The sequence below is a fragment of the Cordyceps javanica genome, chromosome 3, assembly GCF_051103115.1.
Source record: "Cordyceps javanica chromosome 3, complete sequence".
NCBI lineage: Eukaryota > Fungi > Ascomycota > Sordariomycetes > Hypocreales > Cordycipitaceae > Cordyceps > Cordyceps javanica.
The window spans coordinates 3,518,849-3,542,934 of record NC_139297.1 but is presented as its reverse complement, the minus strand read 5'-3'; the positions used below and the strand labels follow the sequence as shown (position 1 = coordinate 3,542,934).

At 56.7% G+C, this 24,086-nt stretch overlaps 8 protein-coding genes across 8 annotated transcripts; 4 read left to right on the top strand and 4 right to left on the bottom strand.

Annotated features, from left to right (window-relative positions):
- Window positions 1–1,676: 1,676 nt before the first annotated feature.
- Window positions 1,677–4,226, top strand: V2A60_005266 (SAM and PH domain-containing protein; the record flags this gene model as incomplete). Its single annotated transcript, XM_083256578.1, has 2 exons — window positions 1,677–1,844; window positions 1,902–4,226. 2 exons carry the CDS (start codon window positions 1,677–1,679, stop codon window positions 4,224–4,226), a joined length of 2,493 nt encoding a protein of 830 aa, XP_083112704.1.
- Window positions 4,227–4,943: 717 nt separating this feature from the next.
- Window positions 4,944–5,931, bottom strand: V2A60_005265 (mitochondrial 37S ribosomal protein mS42; the record flags this gene model as incomplete). The annotated part of the gene is made up of 2 exons (XM_083256577.1): window positions 4,944–5,575; window positions 5,694–5,931. 2 exons carry the CDS (start codon window positions 5,929–5,931, stop codon window positions 4,944–4,946), a joined length of 870 nt encoding a protein of 289 aa, XP_083112703.1.
- Window positions 5,932–6,987: 1,056 nt separating this feature from the next.
- On the top strand, window positions 6,988–8,198 carry V2A60_005264 (vacuolar membrane protein-domain-containing protein; the record flags this gene model as incomplete). Its single annotated transcript, XM_083256576.1, has 2 exons — window positions 6,988–7,473; window positions 7,539–8,198. The coding sequence occupies 2 exons, from the start codon at window positions 6,988–6,990 to the stop codon at window positions 8,196–8,198; spliced, it is 1,146 nt and encodes a 381-aa protein (XP_083112702.1).
- An 869-nt stretch (window positions 8,199–9,067) lies between these two features.
- Window positions 9,068–11,291, bottom strand: V2A60_005263 (uncharacterized protein; the record flags this gene model as incomplete). Its single annotated transcript, XM_083256575.1, has 2 exons — window positions 9,068–11,060; window positions 11,119–11,291. 2 exons carry the CDS (start codon window positions 11,289–11,291, stop codon window positions 9,068–9,070), a joined length of 2,166 nt encoding a protein of 721 aa, XP_083112701.1.
- Window positions 11,292–15,174: 3,883 nt separating this feature from the next.
- V2A60_005262 (alpha-N-acetylglucosaminidase) lies at window positions 15,175–17,597 on the top strand (the record flags this gene model as incomplete). Its single annotated transcript, XM_083256574.1, has 3 exons — window positions 15,175–15,422; window positions 15,527–15,675; window positions 15,733–17,597. The coding sequence occupies 3 exons, from the start codon at window positions 15,175–15,177 to the stop codon at window positions 17,595–17,597; spliced, it is 2,262 nt and encodes a 753-aa protein (XP_083112700.1).
- Window positions 17,598–17,683: 86 nt separating this feature from the next.
- On the bottom strand, window positions 17,684–18,337 carry V2A60_005261 (peroxiredoxin-like family protein; the record flags this gene model as incomplete). Its single annotated transcript, XM_083256573.1, has 1 exon — window positions 17,684–18,337. One exon carries the CDS (start codon window positions 18,335–18,337, stop codon window positions 17,684–17,686), a length of 654 nt encoding a protein of 217 aa, XP_083112699.1.
- Window positions 18,338–18,875: 538 nt separating this feature from the next.
- V2A60_005260 (uncharacterized protein) lies at window positions 18,876–21,167 on the top strand (the record flags this gene model as incomplete). The annotated part of the gene is made up of 1 exon (XM_083256572.1): window positions 18,876–21,167. The coding sequence occupies one exon, from the start codon at window positions 18,876–18,878 to the stop codon at window positions 21,165–21,167; it is 2,292 nt and encodes a 763-aa protein (XP_083112698.1).
- Window positions 21,168–21,449: 282 nt separating this feature from the next.
- V2A60_005259 (uncharacterized protein) lies at window positions 21,450–23,767 on the bottom strand (the record flags this gene model as incomplete). The annotated part of the gene is made up of 2 exons (XM_083256571.1): window positions 21,450–22,973; window positions 23,762–23,767. The coding sequence occupies 2 exons, from the start codon at window positions 23,765–23,767 to the stop codon at window positions 21,450–21,452; spliced, it is 1,530 nt and encodes a 509-aa protein (XP_083112697.1).
- Window positions 23,768–24,086: the final 319 nt, after the last annotated feature.

The following is a 24,086-nucleotide window of genomic DNA, read 5'->3' as shown; positions in this document are numbered from 1 at the left end:
GGGCATCGGTCCGGGTACAACTAAGTTAATAACTACTGAGTAGCTCTGAACTGGCCAAGGTTCCTCTCCCCGCTCGGCCGCTGCAACGATGGCTTTACTCAGTACTCAGTCATCAGTAACCATCGAGGTGGCTGCATGCATTGCAGAAACAAATTAATAATGACCAAAAAGAAAGAAAAGTGGCAGGGTAGTTGCCAGGGGGGGAGCGAAAGCCCAAGAGGGGGGGGGGCGGATGGGCGTGGGTGGTCGGCGAGGAGCGGAAGACGGTTTTGAGAGGAAGGGCGGTGCAGCAGCACTGCAGGGTATATAGGGAAAGACTACCTAATCAGTCACGACTCACCACAACTCCTCGGAGACTCGGCGCTTACTGGGTACCAGCACAGCAAAAAGAGGGAGAAATCACTGTATTTGGCGGACCTCTTTTAGGCAATCCGGGCCTACTCCAGAGGGCTATTTAGTCGTGAGCAAACTTGTCGATTCGGCTCCCCCCCCCTTGTTTCCCGCGCTGATGGTGGCATTCTGCGATACAGCGAATCGTGAGTGGCATCAAGCCGCAGACGACCTGGCAACCCTTGTTCATGCAAGCGAACAAGTCCATCCTGATATATATACCTATATAGTGGTCGCCACTGGCCACAAGGTTCTTATTAGTATTTTGGCATCCGTCAAAAATAGTGGTCTAGGCCAATGTCACCGGCCCTGCAGGCCCTTTTGCATTGCCCAATTGTGATGTTTCTTTTCGCGCCGTACCCTGGGCCGCACCAGCGCCAGCGCCCCAGCATTTACACCAATGAGCTCGCCATTCTTGCCCCCTCACCGGCCGGGGGCCCGACCAAAAGTCCTCGTACTAGGCCTCTCTTCCCTGTGTCATTTTTTCGTGCTCTCGCTCTTGTCTTGTGGCGCTGTGATTCCTAGTCCTTCCTAGCTACTTAGCTCGTTACCGCATGTTCATCGCGAATGTGCCGTTGCCACACAATGTGCAGCAGCCATGACTTACACACCCCCTCCCCTCACACGGACGAGGACCCCCCCCCTTCTCTTCCTTCGTAGGGTGTGGTGGTGTGTTGCATAACTTGGATGGTTGGCCTGTCACTGACTTCTATTCTTGTTCATGTAGCCCTCTTGGCAGCCCGTCACACCCTGGTGCACTCGGCCTCCCACGCCCCAACGTTTCCTCTGGCGCTTGGAGACGGCCGTCACTGTCGACAATCCGACCATCGCTGTGAGCACGGCATACATAACGCTCCGTGGGCCACTTGTGCTGCATCTATCTTGACCCTCCTTCTCGAGTTTTTGCAAAGCGTATCCATCTCTCGCGAGATTTTTGTTATTTCCTTGAATGTTTCTACACCCGAGTCTCACGGCAACTTGATATACTATAACCCGGCTTATAAGCCTAGAAGAAGATTGGTCTCACCGCTGGCAACAGCACCCCCCCAACCACCACACCACAGAAGCCGAGCCCCTCCTCCCTCTATATAGATAGTTTGGGCTCAGGTTGTTTCCAAATAGAGTTTCTCGGAACTTGTTCTACTAATTCGATATATTGGAACAAAGAAACAATGGTGAGTTGTGATCAAAATGCGACGGCAATATATATGCACCTCATCTTACCAACACCTCTCTTCAAGGAGTACGCACACTTTCGGTCCGGCCCAAGGCGGACATATTCAGAAATGCGCCAGAAACCTGCGCCGCAGGACACCTTTTTCAACCTCATCAACGACTCGCAGCATTACAGACCGACCTCGGTCACCACAGAGTTTGTTGATACCGACTGGGATGAGGATGAGACAATCTTGACCGACGCCGAAGACAGCTCGCCTCGCGGCAGTTTCCAATCTGTGAGTGCTCTCCGCTCATACTGCACCCAGGGACTCAATCGCTAACATCAACCTCAGTCGGGACAAACAACCCTCGACTCTTTCGAGGAGGCCGTGACACCTAGGTCCAGCCGCCTCGAGCATTCACCAAAGCAAATCGAAGGGCCGAGTGGCCCTCATCTGTTTCACTCGTCCTCGGACTTTGACTGTCATCATGTTCCTGACGAAAACCTCGTGCTGGGCATGTCGCCCATCACTCCCAAGCCTCGCGGCTATGGTGAAATCACAGTTCACCCGCCGCTTCCGCAGGCCGGGCCGTTCCAATACACGCGGGAGGAGCTGGACGCGGCCGACCTCGTGTCCTGGACCCCGGAGATGGTTGCGCAGTCCATGCTCAATTCCGGCATCGAGGTGCCCATGGCTGACCGCTTCATCGAGAACGACATCAACGGGCCAATCCTCATCACGCTCAAGTTTGAGGACCTCCGCGAGCTGGACATTCCGTCCTTTGGCATCCGCACCAAGATCTGGCATCAGATCCAGACGCTCCGCGACCGCCAGCTGAAGGCAGGCGACGACGAGTCGCGACCCTCGACCCCGATCGAAGACCGTCCGAGCCGCGAAGTGCGCAAGGAGGCACGCAAGCAGGAGCACCATCACCACACCGCGCCGAAGCGCCACGCCAGCAGCCGTCGCCAGAGGCGCAGCCCCGAGATCGGCGGCGACAGCATCATGCCGTACGAGTCCGTGTCCATCATCGGCATCGAGCAGGTCATCCCCAAGCCGCACAGCTGCACCAAGGGCGAGAACTGCAGCAAGTGGAGGAAGCAGCAGCGACTCATCGAGGACTTTAAGCGCATGAACCCGCACGTCGACATGAGCGCCACCGGCAAGGTCGTCATCTACGGCGACGCCGGCAACCCCGAGACCGCGAGAGCCATTGATCCCAACGAGGACCTGATGCGCCCCTTCTCCGACGCCGCGCCGTCCGTCGTCGCGTCGTCGGACATTCTGGGCACCGGCGGCATGCCGCCCCTGCAGTACCTGCAAGAAGCGTCGCTCCGCAGCGTACAGACTCGGGATCCTCAGGAGAATGTGCGACAGTTCCTCAGCTTTCAGCGCACAAAGGACGCGTCCCTCAACGAGGTGCCTCCCACCCCTCCCTTTGAGCTCGCACCGGCAACACAAGCGCCTCATCACGGCCTCCGCCGCCTTCCCAAGCTTTCCATCCCTCTCAATGTTCAGGCGCAGCGTTGCTCGACCGCGCCTCGACGACCTTCGACGCTGCAACGGTCCCTTTCCGTCTCACCCCAACAGCAGCAGGAAGTTGCTCAGCAGTCGCAGTCACAGTCACAGTCGCACCACCAGCGCAGCCAGTCGCAGGACTTTGTGCCTTACAGGATGGACAAGGCAGACCCCCGATCGCCGGACCTGGAGACGCCAAGAAACCCGTACCGATTCGGCACGCCCTTTTCAGAGCTCGATGTCCCCGTGACCGCCGTGCCTCTCGGCCCAGTCGCTCGGGATGCCTCGCAATCCGTGCCGCCCGACATGAGCTATCGCACCGCACCTGGGTACAATGTCGCGCCGGGACCGCAGCCACCGCGCTCGCAGTCTCGTGCCTCCCACCGTCGCCCGTCGTTTTCCGTGCTCCCGTCCGTCAATGAGCACAAGGCCATCCGCGTTTCATCTCGCACCCCGTCTCCGCAAGAGTCATCGCCGCCGCATGCGGCCACCCGCGCCGTGCGCCAGGTGCCACTCCAGGCGCCGCCTCGTGGCGTCTACCCGTGGTCCTCCTCGGCCGGGCGCCACGAGGACGATGTCGCACTCAACGCGGCCAGCAGCACGCCTTCCCTCGTGGGTGACACGAGGTCCGCCACGGGCACGCCCGCGCCCTCCAACGGTGGCGTCTCGTTCCAGGGCCCCATGAAGAAGAGGAAGACGCGTTTGCTGCGCAACGAGTGGCAGGATGGCTACTTCACGCTCAAGGGCACACGCCTCAATATGCACAAGGATATGGCGGCCGTGGACCGCACGCTCGAGTACATTGATATTGACGACTACGCCATTGCATGCTCCAGCCTCGCGTCCACGTCCAAGCTCAGCGCAGCCTTCAAGGCTGTGAGCATCTCGCACAATCGCGAAAAGAGCGACCCTGTTGGCGCGTTCAGCTTCCAGCTGATTCCGCAGGAAAAGAATACCGCCCGGTTGCGCAAGCGTGAGAGTTCTATGAGTGCTGCTGGTGTGTCCGCTGAAGGTGTTAACGGCACCGGCAAGACACACCACTTTGCAGTCAAGAACCGCAACGACCGCATCGACTGGATGCGCGAGATGATGCTTGCTAAAGCTCTCAAGCAAAAGGGTGACGGCTTTGAGATAAGTGTCAACGGCAATATGATTTAAGCTCTCTCTTTGCTCTTTTTTTTCCTTTTTTCCTTTTTATACTCTCGTGTTATGTGTTTCACCAACCGTTCTCGTCTTTCATCCCTGCACCAGCGTCTGAGCCAGCCTCGACCGCCAATTGCTCCCTACCCAAATAACCGGACTTTTCATTTCGTCTTTTCTTTATCCAGCATTTCATTTTCTCGCTCATTTTCTTTTTCAACATTCCATATTCTCCCTCTACATTTCGAAGGGAAGTCGGGCGCGAGCCAAATTCATTATACCAATTTGAGATTTCAATCTTTTGCTTTTCTCACACAGGGAGGAAGCCCCCTCGTTTTTAGTCAGATTCATGGGCAGGAGTTAACTAGGTAGCATCCTCCATAGCAATACAAGCTTTACTTTCAAAGTTCGACTCCATGACCTTTTTCTTTTTGGCAAAGGAGTCGCCAGATTCGGGACGCGTGTAGGGACTCTGCTAACCAACCAGAGTTGCAAATTGTACACCAAAGACGGGTTGGCTTGACTGTTGTGGTATATATTTTCAACCTCTGTGGAAGTATACAGTTAATCGTACAGATTTGAGATACATTTCTAGATCTCACGGCAAGAGTTTCCTGTCTCTAGCCAAAGCGGACACCAATTGTCGCTCCGTTCTTATCGCTCTATTTTATGGCTGTCCGCCCCTTTTTCGTTCCTTGTGCAAAAAATGCCGCTTTCTCGACCAAGTGATTCTGCTTAGTTGGCGCCCATGAGTGCTTGGCGCGTGAGCCCGGCTCTGCTAGAAACAAGCTCCCAGTCAACGAGCTCCCACCAAGCCTCAGCAAAAGCAGCCTTTCCACCACTGCCACCGGCGCCGACGCCCCAATCCAAAAGCCACGCGTGCTCCCAAGTGTTGAGGCACAGCAAGGGCTGCAGTTCGATGCCGCCGGGTGGTAGGTTCCCGGCACGGTGTTGCGTGCCCTGCAGTTGGTTTTGGAAGTAGGAGCGGGCGCTGCCCTGATCGCCGACGTTGTTCATATCGGTAGACTGGGCCCGCCAGTGGGCACCTGGATAGGGAGAGCCGGCGAGATAGGTGGACAGGACGCGGTAGGCGGCAGGGCCAGTCTTGACGAGCCAGACGAAGCCGGGGCCGAACATGGCCGAGGCCGTAAGAACGATCTCACGACGGAGCGTCTCGATGGAGGAGAAGGAGGTTTCAAGCTCGGCGCGAAGCTGCTCAGGCATCGCGACGGGAGCAGGGGCAATGCCTTGGAAGAAGAAGTGGTTGTTGTGCGCCATAGAGGCATAGTTGAAGATGGGGGCCTGGTTAGGTTCGCGAGCGGTCAGGAGTGCGATTGTTTTGGTATCCTTGTCTTCGAGCTCGGTGCCTAGGGTAATTGCAGTCAGTATACGGTAGTTCTGGATAGGTCCCGCCCAATCGCGCAGGACACGACTATACGCGTTTCGACTTGGATTGCAGGTCAAGGTCAAGGGTAAAAAACGGACCGGCTGTCAAGGCGTTGAGCTTTTCTACCGTCAGCGCCATGTACTCTGACCAGGCAATATTGAAGCCGCCGGGGCTCATGAGGTTGGGGACACCCTCGGAGAAGTCGTGCTTCAGCGCCGGAACATGATGAATCGAGCGAGCGGCGAGCGGCGCGGCGACTCTGGGAGCTGTCGAGGTCGACGGTCGTAGGCTCTGGGCAAAAGCCAGGCCGGAAGTTCTTAACCGGGAGCGGAACATGTGTGTAGACTGGGGGAATACAGCCGGATGTGTGAAGAGACTAGTGGTTCAAGCGACCAAAGAAACGACGCGCCGGCGTACTTGGTGAGCAGAGACGGACTGAATTGGTCGAGAGCAATTGGTCGCGCGACTCTGCTCGTTGCGTGGTGGTGACTTTTTTCGCTGCACTGCGGCCCCCTTCGGAATCTGGAGCTACATTCAGCCGATGGGGGCTGCCTTTGAGTCTATGACGGCTCAGATGTAGCGCTGGCGCTAACAGACTTGCCACTGGTAATCGGCCTACACGAAGATGGGAAAATGTGCGTACAATGAATTTTTTTAACAATGTCTACGATATACCGACATGACTATAAGTATTTCTGAACCAGTGCGAAGAGAGCTTGAATTCGTAAATGTCAAATGATGTGTATGCCCAGGCACTTACCTCTCCTACTACTTGTTATACGGAGTACTACTAAGCTAAGTAAGTACCTACGCAAGTAGGTAAGCACATAGGTACCTAAGGTAGGCGCCTACCTACTTATCTATAACAACTGCGACCTTGGCCCTCTAGCACTAACCTACCTATAGATAGGCAGCCAGGCCAATAGGCTGACGGCCGCCCGCTAACTTATACACTAAGCCACTGCCGGCCTCGTCACGCCTGCACGCTAAGCCCAAGATACATGTTCTGATGATCTGGTGATGCTGTGCGCCAGGATCCCCATTCTCCGCATCATCATTATTGCTTTTTGGCTTCTTGACATCCGCACCATCAAGAAACGAACGTCGCATTTCCTTCCACCAAGAGCTACCATATACATGGCGTCGGCATCCAGGACCGTTTGAACCACCTTTTTTTGGCCCTTTCAGCATACAAAAGAGGGGAGGCCAAGGCACGCCTGGGTCCTGTCCGTGTTTCAGACCGCAGGTAAAAGACCAGACACCACCGAGTCTCCGCTGCGGTGAGACACCGTCGCCCAACTGCATCACCAGGCCCTTCGACAAAAACAATACATATCCATTCCCTCCAGCCATACGCCAACCTAGTCACACACACGCGCGCGCGCACGCACCATGGACGCTCTGAGAGCAGCCGCCATTGGCGTCAACCATCCCGACGCAACAAGCTTCGCCACCGCCGCCGTCACAGCCAGCAGCAGCATGGCCTCCACGACGTCGCCGCTCTTCGTTGCCGCCGCCTCGCCGACCTCGACGCCGCCATCCAGCCCTCACGACTCCGAGGGCGAGTGCCAGCTGTTGGGGTCCTTTGCCCTGGTCGTCCAGGCCGCCCTCGGCGCGTTGGCCCTGCTGGCTCTCGTCTACAAGCGCTGGCGGGAGCGCCCGCAACGGCCCGTCAAGATTTGGGCCTTTGATGCGTCCAAGCAGGTCTTTGGCTCGGTGCTCGTCCACATTGCCAACATTTTCATGTCGATGCTCACGAGCGGACGCTTCTCCATCACGGCCGCCAACGTCGTCAGCCGGAGCACAACCGCCTCCGCCGCCGCGGCTCCGTACATGCCCAACCCGTGCTCTTTTTACCTCCTCAACCTAGGTATTGACGTGAGTAGAGTTTTTGCCAAAATTGAAAAATGGTGTGCTTCCATGTATGCTAAAAATCGACCCAGACTACCCTCGGCATCCCCATCCTCATTGGACTCCTCCATCTCCTAACCGCCATCGTCGCCCTCACACCTGTCGGCAAGCCCCGCGAGTCGATTCAGTCTGGCTACTACGGCAACCCGCCCAGCGCGTGGTGGTGGCTCAAACAGTCTGTAATATACTTTTGCGGGCTGTTCCTCATGAAGATTTGCGTCCTCATCATCTTCATCACCATGCCGTGGATCTCCAAGGTCGGCGACTGGGCGCTCAGCTGGACCGAGGGCAACGAGAAGCTGCAGATCGCCTTTGTCATGATGATCTTCCCCCTCATCATGAACGCCCTGCAGTACTACATCATTGACTCCTTCATCAAGAAGCCCATCTCAGAGATCGAGTCGGACGACGACGACGAGCGCGGTCACTTCCGCCCTCTTCGCCACAACAACGACTCGCTCCAGGACATTGAAAGCGACGGCGATGCTGACGACGAGGCACCGCTAGTCGATAAGGTGTCCACGAGGACGAGAACAATGAGACCGCGGAGCGCAGGTCGAAACGGCACCGGCACCGAAGAGTATGACCCAGATCTGGACGGCGATGCAAACACCATCATTGGTAGCGGTTCATCAGCCCACGGTGCCAAGCCTTCGGCACCACTGACTACGAATTTGTTACCCAAGGAATAGATCACTCTACCACAACTACCGCATATGTTGAGATTCGGAAAGCACTTGGGATACAGCGATTATTTACCTCTTTGTTTATGACTTGTTCTCTCTGCATCTGCTCGTTTTGGTGTACCCTTTCTTTGGTTTTCTTCAACGCAGGAGTTTTTCTTTTTCTATTTCCTTTCTTTTTTGGCTATTGCATTTTGTATTTCAAGAATGGCTTGCGGAGAGGCGCCTGTTGTTATATAGACGGCACTAAATATACACGGAAAGGGCCATTGCAGCGCAAGCCTGAAACCAACATACACATCGATCTTTTGTGACTGAACGTGGGCAAAAGACCTCAGCCGCTCTGTCCAGTCGAAACTTGCCAGACACCCAGCATGAAGAAGACGAGACAGTACGGATAGTCACAGGTGGCCGTGTATATATTTGCTTTTGATGCATGTCGCAAAGTGCACGCCGGCAAGATATGAACGCGTCCAAACTCAAACACAATCGAAACACGCAGGTCTATGAAGATGAAGAAGGAATCCATTTATGAATTTCGAAAGTAAGAGTAGATGAAGAAAAGAAGGAAATATAGGCGTCAAAGGACAAATATAACTGTGTCATCAAGGTGAAAAGAAGGGAAGCCCCGCCAAGACCAAAACGCCAGGCATGTCTATATATATACAGATGGAATATATGCAAAGTTTTCAGGTGCTCCCACATAATAAATGTACGCTTAGTGGGTGAGCGGAAAAAAACAAGAATAGTGAGGCTCGCAAAGAGAAAGAAGAAAAAAAAGAGAGGTTTCGCGGCTTTGGCTCCGTTGCCAATTTCGCTCTCTTTGTATATCCCGAATTCAATACCGTTTCAAAAATGACTTTTCTTTTGTTTGCTACCTAGTAACCGTTCCAGCCGTGTTGTTGTGACTGGTTGTTGAACGGCTGAGGCTGACCCGGGTAGCGCTGTTGTTGCGGCGGCGGCTGGCGGCGGTCACTGTTTCCGGTTTGCGGTCGCGCGAAGCCAGAGGTGAAGTCAAATCCGGCATTGTTGGTGATGGGAGATTGTGGTTGGGGCTCCGCAAACGCCGTTTGCCCGTTGGGCCGAGCAATTGGCACGTTGCGATCAGGGCTGCGCGGCTGGCGAGGAGCTGGCGAGTATGTACGGTTAGGGCCTGGACTCTGGTTGAAGCCGGGGCGGTTATACGGGCTCTCGTTGGGCGTTGGTGTGCTCAGAGGTGAAGGGCTGAAGTGCTGGTCGGGTCGTGGACCGGGTCCGCGTCGTGGACCAGCTCCGGGGCCGGGAGAGCCGCGAGGGCCGGGAGATCTGGGGGACATGGGTCCAGGAGAGTTTCTTCTGCGCTGGTCCGTACCATAAGGTGGCTGTGGACCCATGGGCGACGGCACCCCATTATCGCCGGTACGCTGACGTCTCGTGCTGTAGGCCTCCGAAGGTGATCTGCTATCCATGCTGTCTTGGCGAGAGGATTGGCCGTACTGCCCAGCAGCTGCGCCTCCACTATATTGCTGTGGAGAATCGTAGACCTCAGGCGCGTCGTGGTGAAGCTGGCCTGTAGGATTTTGGGCCGTTGGGCTCCGGCGGGCAGGCTGAGCTGAGAGCTCGGCAGAAATGGCATGAGGTGAGTCTGCCGCGTGCTTTGGTTGGGTTGGCCCAACATAACCACCATCGAGCTCAATCGGGGCTACCTGGTCGGTGGCCATCTCGTAGGCAATGGGCTCCGGTTCCTTACTGGGCTCCACAGATACCGGCGTCTTGGCCGGAGGAGCGGCAGACATTTCGGCATAGGCGGCATGAACGTTGGCCTGAGGCTGCTCCATGCGCCGAGGTTCATTGGGCATCTCAACGAAGCCGCCGCCTGGCGTGTTGAAGGGGTTGGGTTCGGCGGAGAGCTCGGTATACGGCGATACTGGCTGCTGATGAGGCGTGCCGTAGCCGCGGGATCCCGGCGCCGGCGAGTGATGGCGCGTGGCACCTGCGGCGAGAGCAGCACCTGCCAATCCACCAGCCAGTCCTGCGCCGGCCATAGCTGCACCGGGGTGACCTCCAGCATGTCCACCAGCGTTCGAAGCAGGCGTGTCGTATGGTTGGTCGAGGCCATAGCCATCTGACATGTGGTCAGCGTTATAGTCGTGAGGCACATTGCGATTCTGGTCGGGGCCTTGGTTGTAAGCTGTTTGATAGCCATTGTTTCCATAGCCACCGAGGCCACCAGGGCCGCCTTGGTTGTAGCCATGGTTATTACCATATCCTGGCTCGTTGAGAGGGCTGACGGGTCGATAGCCATAACCGCCTGGGCTCACACCAGCGTTATTAGCCATGTAGCCTCGTCCAGGGCCGCCGGGGCCGCCGGGCCCACGGCCGGGAGGACCGCGGCTGGGAGGATTGTAGGGTCCACGGCTGTCGGCGGCATTTAATGGACTGACGGCGCCAGTGGCCAGCGTGCCGGTCCGCGGGTCGTGTGCCGGCTTCTTAAGCTGGTTCATTTCCACAGCGTCATCTTCCTCCTCGACCATGACTTTTCTGGAGCCAGCGCCTTCCCAGCTGGGCATTTGCGGCAAGGAGTCTTGGTTCTTAGGCGTATCGAAGGAAGCGTACTGGGGTGTCTCGTGATGCTGAGGAGGCTGGTGGAAAGAGGGCTGCATAGGAGCCTGTGGCTGGTAGCCGTGATGGGGAGGAATATACGGCTCGTCGAGGTACTTGTGTTTGCGGCTACCAGGAGGATCGCAGCACCCGCAGCAGTTACCACAGCACTTGAGGCACTGGAAGCAGCCGCAGCAGCATGACTTGGCGCAACAACAGCAGCGGGCGATGCACCAGATTATTGAGAGTATAATAAGGCTGCCTATGACTATGACTGCGATCACGGGCCACCTGGTTCAGAAGTCAGTAAATAAAGTGCAGGTGCGTTATGGTTGACAGGATGACATACTTGCAGTAGGTGGCCTGCATGCAGTTGTCCCAGCTAGAAAAGGCAGTCTTGACATCGGTGACTTTCTGCTCCGCATTGCCAACGAGATCGCGCTTATGAGCCTGGGCGACGAGGTTTCTGGCGAGGACTTGACTAATGGCCTCCCAGGCGGTCGGCCGCAGGCTGCGAGCCATTGCGACGTCAACGGAAGCCATCTCGATGTTGCTGGGGCCGAAGCAATGGCGCAGACGATGTGATGGAATCGGGCGGAGGATCACGGCGATCGCGGTTCGTGCAAGGGCAAGACAAACTTTGGCAGGGGCCCTTAGATGACCATTCCGATTCGACTGTGGTTCGAGGTGCGCAATTCGGTGGTTGGGGTCGTAGAAAACGAGTCGAGGGCGTCCAGCTATGTCGCACTGGCACGGGTGGGGACACTGGTGGTGGCGGACGGTCCCGAGCGCGTGTATACAGTATTGTTCGCAAGTTAGGTAACCAAGGAGAGTGCAAAAATACGAAATAGGAGAAGGATGCAAGAATAGCAAAGCTTGGAATCAACTTTGGAGGCGGGCGTATGTATCCCAAGGGTACGGCTGACCAGGAATTTCGGTTCCAGCGAAAAGTCGTCTAGCGCGAGGACTGGCGCAACTTTCTTTTAGCGACAAAGGGAGGCTACCAGAGCCGTGGCGTCGCGCGTGCTTTGATGGTGTTGAGGAAGCACGCGTAATAAATCTGGCGAGAGGCCAAAAAGTAAAACGAAGAGAGTACTTGGAATTGATCGGGTCTTTAACGGGTCGAAAGAAAGTGGGAGAAATTTTTCTCGGATTGCCAGGTGTCGATCCAGACGATACCCATGTGCGGGCGCAAAAGGGACTGGAGTCGTAGCGTAGCAGGGGCGGCGTTGCAACCCGTACGACAACGAAAAAGAGCGAAAAAGAGAGCAAAAATGCTGGAGAAAAAACGGGAGCTGAAGAATAAAACGAGTGACGCGTGACGAGGAGAGTGGGGGGCGAGAAAAGAAAAGAAAAAAGTCGTCGAATACTCGCCTAGGTGGGAGCGAAGACAGACTCAACCTCGGTCACGAGCGATGGTGATGGTGATGATGAGGGAAGGGGGGAGAAGAAAGGAGTGAAAATGCAAGTACTGCATATCTGCAATCCGTGCTCCGTAAGTAGAGGGTACAGGAAACAGGGGCATCCAAGTGAACCCCAGACAAGTTGGTGCCTGTGCAGTCTACCAGTAGGAAGAGGCGGAGACGGGCAATGCACCAGTTTACCACCAGGGAGAAGAGCAGGGAGGAGGGGAGGGACGGGAAAGTAAGCAGGCGAGAAAAAAAAAAGAGAAGAGAAAAGCAAAGCAAAGCACAGCCTCGCCGTCGTTCATTTGGCCTGCACTTTTCTGGAAATCACTGCCTACCTTGCCCCTACCTGCCTTACTCAGTCAATCAGTACCAGTATGTTGGTTTGGTGCGGAATCCCCTACCTGGCTCTACTGAGTACCCTACTATTAGGTAGGTAGTCGGTGATGGCAGTGCAGCAGCAGAGCGCGGGTGGCGGATGGGGCTATCTGGGTTCTGCCAGGGCCACCCAGGGGGAACCCACTGCACCCGCTGCCGTGGGACCTGCGTTAGTGCACCTGCCAGGCGGAAGAGAACCCCCAGTGCCTTTTGGTGCCCTGCAGATGTCTTCTCTGTACTAACCAGGTACTCATTAATGTGAGCTATCCAGGTACTTTTGGAAGTACCAGTGCAATATCCGTACTTAGGCATTTAGGTTAGTATTCGAAGGCAGGCAGCAGGGTCCTGTGCACTGACCTGCCCATAATCAGCCCCGGGGAAACAGTGCCACTGTGCCTGTAAAAGTGGGCAGTTTGGTGGAGGCACAGCGAGTGACTACCACTGACTACCTAGTAACTACTACTCCGTACCAGTAAGTAGGTACCAACTCACCCGCCTACTTACGAGCGTGGATGTATCTATGAGTTACTTACCTAGCAGCCTAGGTACCTTATTACTGAGTATTCCCAGGCGTGATTTTCAATTTACTTACTGGGTAGGCAAATGCCCTGTTGCCTGTCTAACTTTGTCGCCAAGATCTCCCTTTTTGATTTTGTGGGGTTGGCCATCTATTTTCACCATTTCTTTCTTTGTCTGTCTGTTTTGATTTGCTGCGTCGCATTTCGTCGCATTCCTCTCTTGCTAAGTACTCATGCTCCCCCCCTTCCAGGTGATACCCCTGCCCAGCCCCCAAGTAAATTTGTCAGTGACGTACTCCGCACTCCGTACATACTCAGTACATGCTACTTACTTAGTAGCAGAAAGATTTCTTGCCAAACTTGTTCATCAAATTGCCCTTGCACGCAAAGCACTAAAACGACGCGCTTTTGCCTTCAATCTTATTTCGCTATTGTTTTTATCCTATTTCATTTATTTTACCTATTCCTTTGCTCATCTCTTCACCCCTCTGTTCTTCCCTGCGCCCTGCCGCCCCGTTTCTGTTAGCAGACCCAATCTCTTCCTGCCCACTTTCCATCCATCCTTTCTTGGTGGCCGGGTCACCTGCCAATACCGTGCCGTTCTTGTCTAATTCCCGGCCCCGACCGTCCCGGTGCGCCTTCTGGGACCGACATTCCACCCATACTCAGTATTCGCTTATCCAAATTTCAAGAAATTAAAATAGGTCAGAATCAAGAATGTGGTTAAAAATGAAACTGAAAATGAAACTGACGAGAAGGAAAGGAAAAGGAAAAAGGAAAAAGTCTGCAACTGTCACAATGCCCGTCGTCCAATCCACCACCCCTTCATCTTCCCTTCCTCTCGATCGTTTCCCGTCCCCCCTTGTTACCACCCCCGTAGCCTCCCGTCATAGCCGTCCATTCTGTACTCACCAGTTAGCTCCAACATTTGAGACGCGCCCGCTCGCTTATTACTCGCTCGGACCCTCCTGCATCTGTCACGACGTTGTCACGACGCTGTCCAGCTCTCTACATCAGAAACACAATCGGTCTGGCAGTGTGAACCTTACTTCAAGTGTCGTCATCCTGGCCTCGAAATCAATGTGTCAGCACGCGCAACAAACTACTGTGCTGCTTGGACAGCATTGTCCGACCCCCATTCTCTCTCGGGTTTCAGATCTCTCTCAACATCCATGTCATTATCCCCCTCTGAGCCAGTTTTTTTTTTTTTTTGACTACGTAAACAGCAGAGCGGACTGCTTGTGCATTTTCGCTGCGGGGGTGCTGCTGCAACACAAGGTAATAAATACTGGTACGTCTCGGTGTTTTTTCTGCTCAACATCTATTGCATGCCGCATCCCTGCACACGGCTGGAGCACCCACACGTTCGCATTCTGCACCAAGCGTTGATGTTTTGGCTTGCCCAACTTTGATCTGACCAGGTCAAGTAACAAGGTTATCGCATAATCAGTTTGCTGCTTGCTCTTATCCAAGCATCTTGGTCCAAGTCATGCATGGCACGATTCAACCCCGAGATAGTTGACGAACAACTGGCTACATACAAATCCCCTTCTATTGTGTATCAGGTCCATGGCTGAAGAAAAAAAAAACAAGACATTCATATGAAAGACTCAATTTAATACTGCTGTGCCTCGGTCGCTTTGCATTGATTATGCATAAGCATCGTACTCATTCTGCATCAGCGCTCCGTCTCATTGATTAGGTACCCTGGAGCTCTACCACAGTAAGAGTGCTGGTTCCAATGTAAAACAAGGAGCACCGCCAACGTGAAGATTGTACCTGACGAAAATTTTCTGCTTCTCAGAAAAGATCAATATGCTCTCGGAATAAATACGGCTTTGCATTTCCGTGGGTCAGTGGCGGTATAATCGGACACCGCAACGTGGGGGTTGTCCTACACTCTGAGTGGCGCCCTCGTTGTTGGCCGTGGGCTGCTACTGTCGTCCCGCCTAAGTATTGTTTGTGGATAGACTGACGACATTGGCTTACTGAGTGCCCCCAACGCCTGTTCTCATCCCTCGGCGTCAGCTCCTTTTGCTTCGCGATCGCAATTTGCGGAGGGCTCTTAGCTGTAAAACCGCATTTGCATTGGCCTCAGCTGCAATGCGTCTTCTTCAAGTCGCCTGGGTTCTGCCGGCCGTCATCAGCGTCGCCGCGTCGACTGCCACCTCGACCGACGGCGTCACTGCATTCATCAAACGCAGGCTGCCGGACCACACTGACAGCTTTGAAGTGACCATAGGCCGGGCCGCCTCGGATTCAAACGTGACGAATGATAGCTATAGCGTGTCCAGCGGTAGCAATGACAAGATTCACATTCACGGCACCTCGCCCAGTGCCGTCATGCAAGGGTGAGTGTTGCGCCGCAGCGCGCATAAGCTCGGGATGCGCATGAGGCGGACCTGCCGCACTGGCCCTGGCGCGTTTGAATCGCTAACCATGAAACTACGTCTAGTCTGCATCGCTACCTTGCAGACATCGCCCATGTCGACATCTGGTGGTTCATCGGAAGCCAGCTGGACAAGGCCCCCAAGAAACTTCCCCGCCTAAGCAAAGCCCTCGAGGGCTCCAGCACCGTCCCGTATCGCTATCATTGGAACACAGGTCTGTTCAAAAGTGATGCTTTTGCGTCTGTGAATGGAACCTGACACGGCTCTATAGTAACCACCTCGTACACGAGCGCTTTTTGGTCATGGGAGGACTGGGAGTTGCAGCTCGACTGGATGGCCCTGCGCGGCGTCAACCTTGCCCTAGCCTGGATCGGTGTCGAGAAAATCTTCACCGACGTTTTCCGTGACATTGGATTGACTCAAGATGAGATCAACTCTTTCCTCAGCGGTCCCGCGTTCCTTGCCTGGCAGCACTTTGGCAATATCCAGGGATCTTGGGGCGGCGATCTGCCCCAAGCCTGGATCGAAGATCAATTTGAGCTGCAAAAGAAGATTGTCAAACGCATGGTCGAGTTGGGAATGACGCCTATTCTCCCTGCCTTTCCCGGTTTCGTTCCCGAAAACATCACCCGCGTTTGGCCCGACGTCAGTCTCGCCGAGAGCCCCAGGTGGAGCGGCTTCTCCGGCCGTTTCACGGCGGACAAGTATATCACGCCGTACGACCCCCGCTTTGCCGAGCTGCAAAAGGCTTTTCTCACTAAGCAAAACGAGGCTTACGGCAATGTGACCAGCTTCTGGACGCTTGACCAGTTCAACGAGAACAAGCCAGCCTCGGGCGAGCTAGACTACCTGAAGAACGTCAGCCACAATACCTGGCAGACGCTCAAGGATGCCGACCCTAGCGCTGTGTGGGTGATGCAGGGCTGGTTATTTGCCTCGGATAAGACCTATTGGACCGATGACCGCGTCAAGTCCTTCTTAGACGGTGTACCCGTCAATGAGGACATGCTTCTCCTTGACCTATTCGCCGAGTCCACCCCTCAGTGGCAGCGCACACATTCTTTCTACGGCAAGCCCTGGATCTGGTGTCAGCTGCACGGATACGGAGGGAACATGGGTCTTTACGGCCAAATTGAAAATGTCACCAAGAATGCCGTCGAGGCCGTGCAGACTTCGAAGTCCATTGTTGGATTGGGCCTGTCCATGGAAGGCCAAGAAGGCAATGAAATCATGTACGATCTTCTACTTGATCAGGCATGGAGCAAGGAGGCTATAGAAACCGACAAGTATTTTTCCGACTGGGTGACGGTTCGCTACGGAGCGGATCAGAAAGCGATTCCCAAAGCTCTCTACACTGCTTGGGATAAGGTCCGCTCTACCGTTTACAACAATACCGACTCTTCCGTCACGGCAGTTACCAAGTCTATCCTCGAGCTTGTTCCCAACATCAGCGGCCTTGTCAACCGAACCGGCCACCACGCCACCAAAATCACCTACGACACGAAGAAGCTCATCAGCGCCTGGAACGACATGTTCAGTGCCGGAGCCCAGGCCAAGTGGCTTTTCGAGAACGACGCCTACCGCTACGACCTCACCGACTGGACTCGCCAGGTGCTTGCCAACGCTTTCGAGGCGACCTACAACAAACTTGTCGAAAAGTACAAGAGCGGGAACACCAAAGCTGTTAAATGCGCAGGCGAGAAGCTCCAGGTGATCCTGCAGACCATGGACCAAGTCCTCGAGACCAATGCCAACTTTCAACTTTCCACCTGGATCCTGGCGGCGCGCAAGAGCGGCGATGAGGCTGCCGACTTCTTCGAGTACAACGCCCGCAACCAGGTAACGCTTTGGGGCCCCAACGGAGAGATTGAGGACTACGCCTCCAAGCAGTGGGCGGGTCTCATCGGCGACTACTATGCCCACCGCTGGCAGATGTTTGTGGACTACCTTTTGGCGACGGATCCGGGCAGCTACGACCAAAAAGTGTTTAAGAAGAAGCTGACGGAGTGGGAGACGCTATGGAACAACAAGACTGTGCATGAACAGACAAATGTCAATGGTCGCGCGGGCAAAAACGACGTGCAGATTGTCATGCACGACACAGCCAAGAATCTACTCGACATTTTCATGGCTTGAGTCTTCAAATGTATATATTTTATGGCCTAGACTATTGGACAAAATCAACTACCATGTTATATACCCCGACCTCCGGTACAGAAACTCTACAGAGCATCGGCCCACTGCAGCATCGTGCTCGGCTCCAGCCTTTTGCTCCAGTCCGGGTCGGCATGCACGTTGCGGACCACGCCGGCCTTGTCGATGAGGATGTTGGCGGGCACCGGCAGGTCGCGCGAGTCGTCGCCGTTGCGCGCGGCCCGGTCGACGCCCATGACGGCACCCAGGCCGTCGAGCGCGTCGGACTGGCGCCAGACGAGCCCCAGCCGGCGCGCCAGGGCGCTGCCCCGGTCCGAGAGCACCTCGTACCGGAGTGCATGCTTCTCCACCGTCGTCAGCGACGTGCCGGGCAGCTCGGGCGAGACGGCGACCAGGGTCACGCCCCGCGCCGCGAAGTCGTCGGCGTGCCGCTGCAGGAACGACAGCGCCACGTTGCAGTAGGGGCACCACTCGCCGCGGTACAGCGTCACGAGCACGCCCTTGCCGGCGCCGGCTAGGAGCGCCGCCAGCGAGACCTCGGCGTCGACGGCGTTGGGGAGCGTGAAGTCGGGGAAGGTCGCGCCGGGCTGGATCGCCTGCGACGGGTCGAAGCTGGCCTTGACCTCGTCAATCGCCGTGAAGATGATGTCGCTGATGTTCTTGGGCACGTCGGTGCGGACGTGGCTTTCAATCTCAGCGAGGGACTCGGTTTGCGAAGCCATTTTTTTGATGCGCGGTCTGTGAAAGAGACAAGATGATCAAAGTGAAGAAGTAAAGAGTATTGATCTCGTTGATGTATACGAGGGTGAAGTTGTAAGTGTAAATAGGCAGACCGAAGCAGTTGGATAGGAAGCCAAGATGACACATTTTATACTTGGAACTGTCACGCAATCATATAAGAAATAAGTAAACCCCTGTCTCAATACGATTTCTTTTCCATTATTGACTTCCGGACTTTGCGGAATTCTGTCTTGGTTGGACCGTTATCATTAATACGGTTGGGTCGTGACAGCCCCACTTTCGTCCGAGTTTCGTCCATGCTATTCACAACATCCTCTCTCCTGTCTCTCAGCAATCTGCGTGATCAAGAGAAGCACCGTGAATTACAGGGATCGCCGCATGAGCTGATCAAGAAAAACAATCCTCTGCATCCGTCAGAATACCCGTTTATGGAGCGCCACCGCTAGGCCGTCGGTATTTCTACGCAGTCCGGGCTCGCCGCCGTTGAGTCCATTCCCGCTCCTCCCAAAAAACGACAGCATGGGCGCAGCGGGGAAGCGCATGCGGCTCGGAACCAAGAGCTGCGCCGAGTGCCGCCGTCGCAAAGTTCGGTGCATCTTCCTCCCCGGGCAGGACCGGTGCGACGCGTGCCGGGCTCACGACAGCAGCTGCGTGCCGCAGGAGAAACAGCCGCCGGGGGGCGGCGACGGCTCACCGTTGCTGTCCAGCGGCGGCGTAGACGACGTGGAGGTACTCAAGAAGAGGCTTGACGAACTGGAAACGCTGATGAGGGGCCTGCCGGGGGACATGCTCTCACGCCGGGCTTGTAGCGTTGGCGGGGTAGAAGGCGGCGTCGGCGGCGGCGGACTGACGGATGCCAGCACGGCGGCGTCGGCCTCGTCAGACGGGCAGAGTCCCCCTTCTATCAGTGGCGCGTTCCAGCAACACATCTACCCATCTCTGGTCGACACGACGCGAATTAGTCCCGCATTTCAAAATTCCCCCCTGATCCAGCTCTTTAACGAGTCTTCCATATTTGACCCTATCACTTACACGGACACAACGACAGCACCGCCGCCGGGACCGCTCACGCCGAGCGCATCGTCGCGGCTGCGCCAATGCCTCGCCCAGTTCGCCCCCTACTTGCCGCGACCGGAGCGGGTGGTGAAGCTCTTTGAGGGGACGCAGCAGTGCTGGCTGATCTGGCCGCCGTACTTTTACGGGCCCGGCGACGCGGACCGTCTCCGGCCGGGCCAGGTGCCGCTGGCGGAGCGAACGTTTCATGGCGCGCTTGTCTCGGGCCGGCCTGGCCAGACGGCCAAGGCCGTGCTGTTTCTCGCGCTCTGTATCCAGCAGACGCCGAAGCGGCTCATCCAGAGCCTGGTGCCCCCGTCCGTGCGGCAGCGGGACCTGGTGGACACATACGTCGAGACGGCGCAGGCCCTGCTGCAGCTGGACGCGGAACCCGCTGGTGGCACGCTCGAGGGCGTCGAAGGCATGAATATGCTTTACAAGCTCTGCATCAACGCCGGCCGGCCGCAGCGGGCCTGGTCCTGGAACCGCCAGGCCATCACGGCCGCGATATGCTGCGGCCTGCCAGCACGGAGACCGGCGCGGGCCGGGGAGCGCGCCGCGCAGGCGTGGGCCCTGGCCTGGCGCGCCGAGCGCTACATGGCCATGACGCTGGGCCTGCCCTCGGCCACGTCGGCCCTCCATCCGGGTCTCGAGCTCTTGCAGGACGAGAGTACGGTCATGACGATCCTGCACTACTTTGCCATCGTCTGCGGCCGGATCATCGACCGGGATCAGAGCCTCCGCAACGGTAGTAGCAGCAGCGGCGGCGGCGGCGGCCGCAGCAGCCACTACGCCACCACGATAGAGCTCAGCGAGGACATTGAGGACGCGCGCCGGCGGCTCTTCCCGGCGCATTGGTGGGCCGAGGGCCATCTCGCGCCGGACCTCGACCCGGCGACCGGGTGGTACCAGCAGTCGACCAAGGTCATCTTCCTGACGGCGCTCAAGCTCGTGCACCTGCCGTACATGCTGCGCGCGGCGGCGGACGCGCGGTACGCGCCCAGCCGGGACGCCGCCATGGGCGCGGCGCGGGGCATTTGCGACGCCTACCGCGACTTTCGCCGCTGGCCTGGCGGCGGCGCCGAGCTGTGCCAAGTCATGGACTTCCGGGCCTGTAGCGCCGCGCTGGTGCTAGTGCTGGGCCACTGGATCGCCCCGCCAGCGCCAGCGCCGCCGCCGCCGCCGACGTCGCGGAGTCCGCACGGGCTGGAAGCGGCGGCGGATGCAGAGGACGACGCGACGCTCGTGCGCGACGTGACGCTGTGCCTGCGGCAGACTGCCGCGCTGATGGACTGCCGCGTGGCGGAGCAGGCGGTGCGCACACTGGACGCGCTGGACGCGGCCCGGCGGGGGGCGTACATGGCCGACGACGACTATGACGTCGTGGTACCGTACTTTGGCAGGATCCGGATCCGCAAGGCGTTTTTCCAGAGGGAAGAGCAGGAGCAGGAGCAGGAGCAGGAGCAGGAGCATGAGCAGAAGCAGGAGCAGGAGCCGCAGCCGCAGTCGCAGCCGCTGCTGCAGCCGCTGCCGAAGCCAGACGACGCCGTGTCGGACTACTTCAACACGGTCGAGTTTAGCACGAATGACTTTTTGGTTGATTTCCAGCTGCACGACGGCGCGGGCGGTGACGCGGCGGCGGCAGCAGAGTTGTGCAGCGACTGGACGGAGCTAGGGATGGGCTATGCCTCGACGGACTGGACACAGAGCTTTACATGCGGGCCCTTTTTTGACGTCGACGGCGCAGTGGGCACGTAAAAATCACCCTGGAGGGCCCTATACTTCTATATGCGCAAAGGGGGCGAGATCTGGATGCAAACAGGACAGAGGTCCATTTACGGACAAGCACTGCAATATTGAAAAAGCATACAGTCACAAAGATAGGAATGACGATGAATGAAAATGAGATACAATTATGAGCCGAAAACACGTATTTCTTTGCCAAAAATAACAAAACGGCATACACGGCCAATCTTGTACCGTCTGCATCGGAATTTCTCATTATACACAACACATCTCTGTCTCCATAGCGCTGCGATTTTACAAGAGGCTGCGCACGTCGTCGAGCGTCCAGCCGCGCCACCTGAGGACGACGGCCAGGAGCACCAGCAGCTTCCACTGGCCGAGGATGCGGCCGAGGACGGTGGTGATGGAGCGGCCCTCGCGGTCAAAGGAGACGGAGGCGCCGCCGCCCTGGGCCTTGATCTGGGCCAGGGCCTTGGCGTTGGTGTAGGGCGGGTAGCGGAAGGAGAGGACGGCGTCCATCCAGCCGGGGATGGTGGCGACGGTGCGGAGGTGGGTGAACTCGCGGAAGCCGTAGATGCCGTGGTAGGCGCCGGTGCCGGAGCCGCCGACGCCGCCAAAGGGGGCGTCCTTCATGGCCATGTGCAGGACGCCGTCGTTGAAGGTGACGCCGCCCGAGTTGGTGCGGTCGAGGATGGCGCGCTGCTCGGCGCGCGAGTCGGTGAAGCCGTAGATGGAGAGGGGGTGGTCGTGGGCGGCCGTGTAGGCAATGGCCTCGTCGAGGGTGCCGTCGAGAACGGGCAGCAGCGGGCCAAAGAGCTCCTCGGAGAGCAGGGCGTCGTCGGTGGTGACGTTGTCGACGACGGTGGGGGCAAAGTAGCGGGTGGCCGGGTCGCGGTGGCCGCCGTAGATGATGTTGCCCGACGACCTCTCCAGCAGGCCCTCGAGGCGGTTGTAGTGGCGGTCGTTGACGATGTTGGTGACGTGACCGGGGTTGGCGGCGGTGCCGCCGCGGCCGCCGAGGTACTGGTCAAAGTACTTGGCGAGGGCCTTGAGGAAGGGGGCCTTGACCTTGGGGTCGACAAAGACGTGGTTGACGCCGACGCAGACCTGGCCCGAGTTGAGGAACTTGATGTTGGCGATGCGCTTGGCGGCGAGGTCGACGTTTGCGTTGGCCGTGACAATGGCCGGGCCGCGGCCGCCGAGCTCGAGCGTCACCGTGGTCAGGTTGGGGGCGGCGCGGGCGTAGATGATCTTGCCGACGACGGTGGAGCCCGTGAAGAAGATGTGGTCAAACTTCTTGCCGAGGAGGTAGTCCATCTCGACGGGCCCGGCGGTGACGACGCGGACGGCGTCCTGGTCGAGGTAGCGGGGCACGATCTGGGCAATGAGGTCCTGCGACGCGGGGGCCAGCTCCGAGGGTTTCAGGACGGCGGTGCAGCCGGCGGCCAGCGCGGCGACCATGGGCTCAAAGAGCTCCATGAAGGGGTAGTTCCAGGCCGAGATGATGAGGGCGACGCCCTTGGGCTCGCGGCGGATGCGGGCGCCGCCGAGGAGGTTGAGCGGGTTGGTGCGGGCGGGCCGCTCGTCGGCGTTCCAGGCCTTGATGTGGCTGAGGGCCTCGAGGATGGCCGTCTGCACTCCTGCGACATCGATGGGCAGCGCCTCCTGCCGGTGCTTGTTCAGGTCCTTCTTGAGCACCTCGACGATGCGCTCCTTGTTGTCCTCAAACATCCACCACGCCTTGCGGAGCTGCGTGATACGCCATGCCAGCGGTTTGGTGACATTGGACTTGAAGGTCCGGGTGACGGTCTCGACGGACTGTTTTCGACGGGAAAAAAAAAAAAAAAAGAGGGTTAGCAGCCGGTTTGGAAAGGAAATTCAAGGTTGGGACTGGTTTGGGTTATTGCACGGTATGTGGTGGTGCTGGTATTAATAGTATAATGGGCGAGCTTGTCGTACTCAGTAGCTGTGAAGGAGTGGGGAAGGGGCGGCAAAGGGGGGCGCGAATGATGGGAGAGCCGGGACTTGCCTCGTCAATCTCTTGATTTGTGCTAAACGGCATGATGGGCAAAGCAAAAACGTCAGCTTGATCAGTGTATGAAAGGTTCAAGTCGTGTAGATGTAGCGGATAGAATGAATGGGTTGCGGTTCCTTTTTCAGAACGTCGGCCATCTAGAGTTTAACCCCCGGATAGTTTGGCTAGTTTGGCCAGGTAGGTGCTCCGTAATCCGTACTGAGCAACCAAGTAAGTACCCTTAAGCAGGCTTTAGCTTCCTTACTGAGCAGTTAGTATACCTCGGCCCGGTATATTCTGGGGAGGGTGGCGCACGAGTGGACAGCTCCCCCAGTTTCCAGTTGCTCCGCAGCCCCGGCCGTGGAGCTCACTCGGACTTTGTTGCACTAATGATACGCCGGTGTGATGATCAAGGACATTTGTAAAGGCGTCTTCGGGCTTTATCGACGCGACAACAGCTGCGAGCCGCAACCTTCTTTTACGGCCCTCGAACCCGTATGGATCGGATGGTTGGACGGATGTAAGCGAGCTGAAGCGCTCGCCGCCGTCTCTTTTGCAACCCCATCAGTCGAGGTCTACCAGTAGTATGTACCTGCATGTTGCATGTGACGAAAATCCAAAGTGCCGCCATCTGAATTATTTATCAATATACTCTTTTGGACGCTGTTGCACGGGCAATACTATACTCGATGCATATACATTGAAGCGCACTTCGGCTTTCTGGCGCCTCTGTAAACAGTGAGTGTACCAAGTATTGGATACAATTTTGTATATGAAATAGCTGAAAAGACGAGCCTATCTTGCGGGGAATCACATCTACACTTTCCAACTAGAAAACAAGACATTTCGACTCTGTCAGTCGTATGTCTGAACCGAAGAAGCAATAACCTGCAGAGGTCAAATAAAAACGACTATAA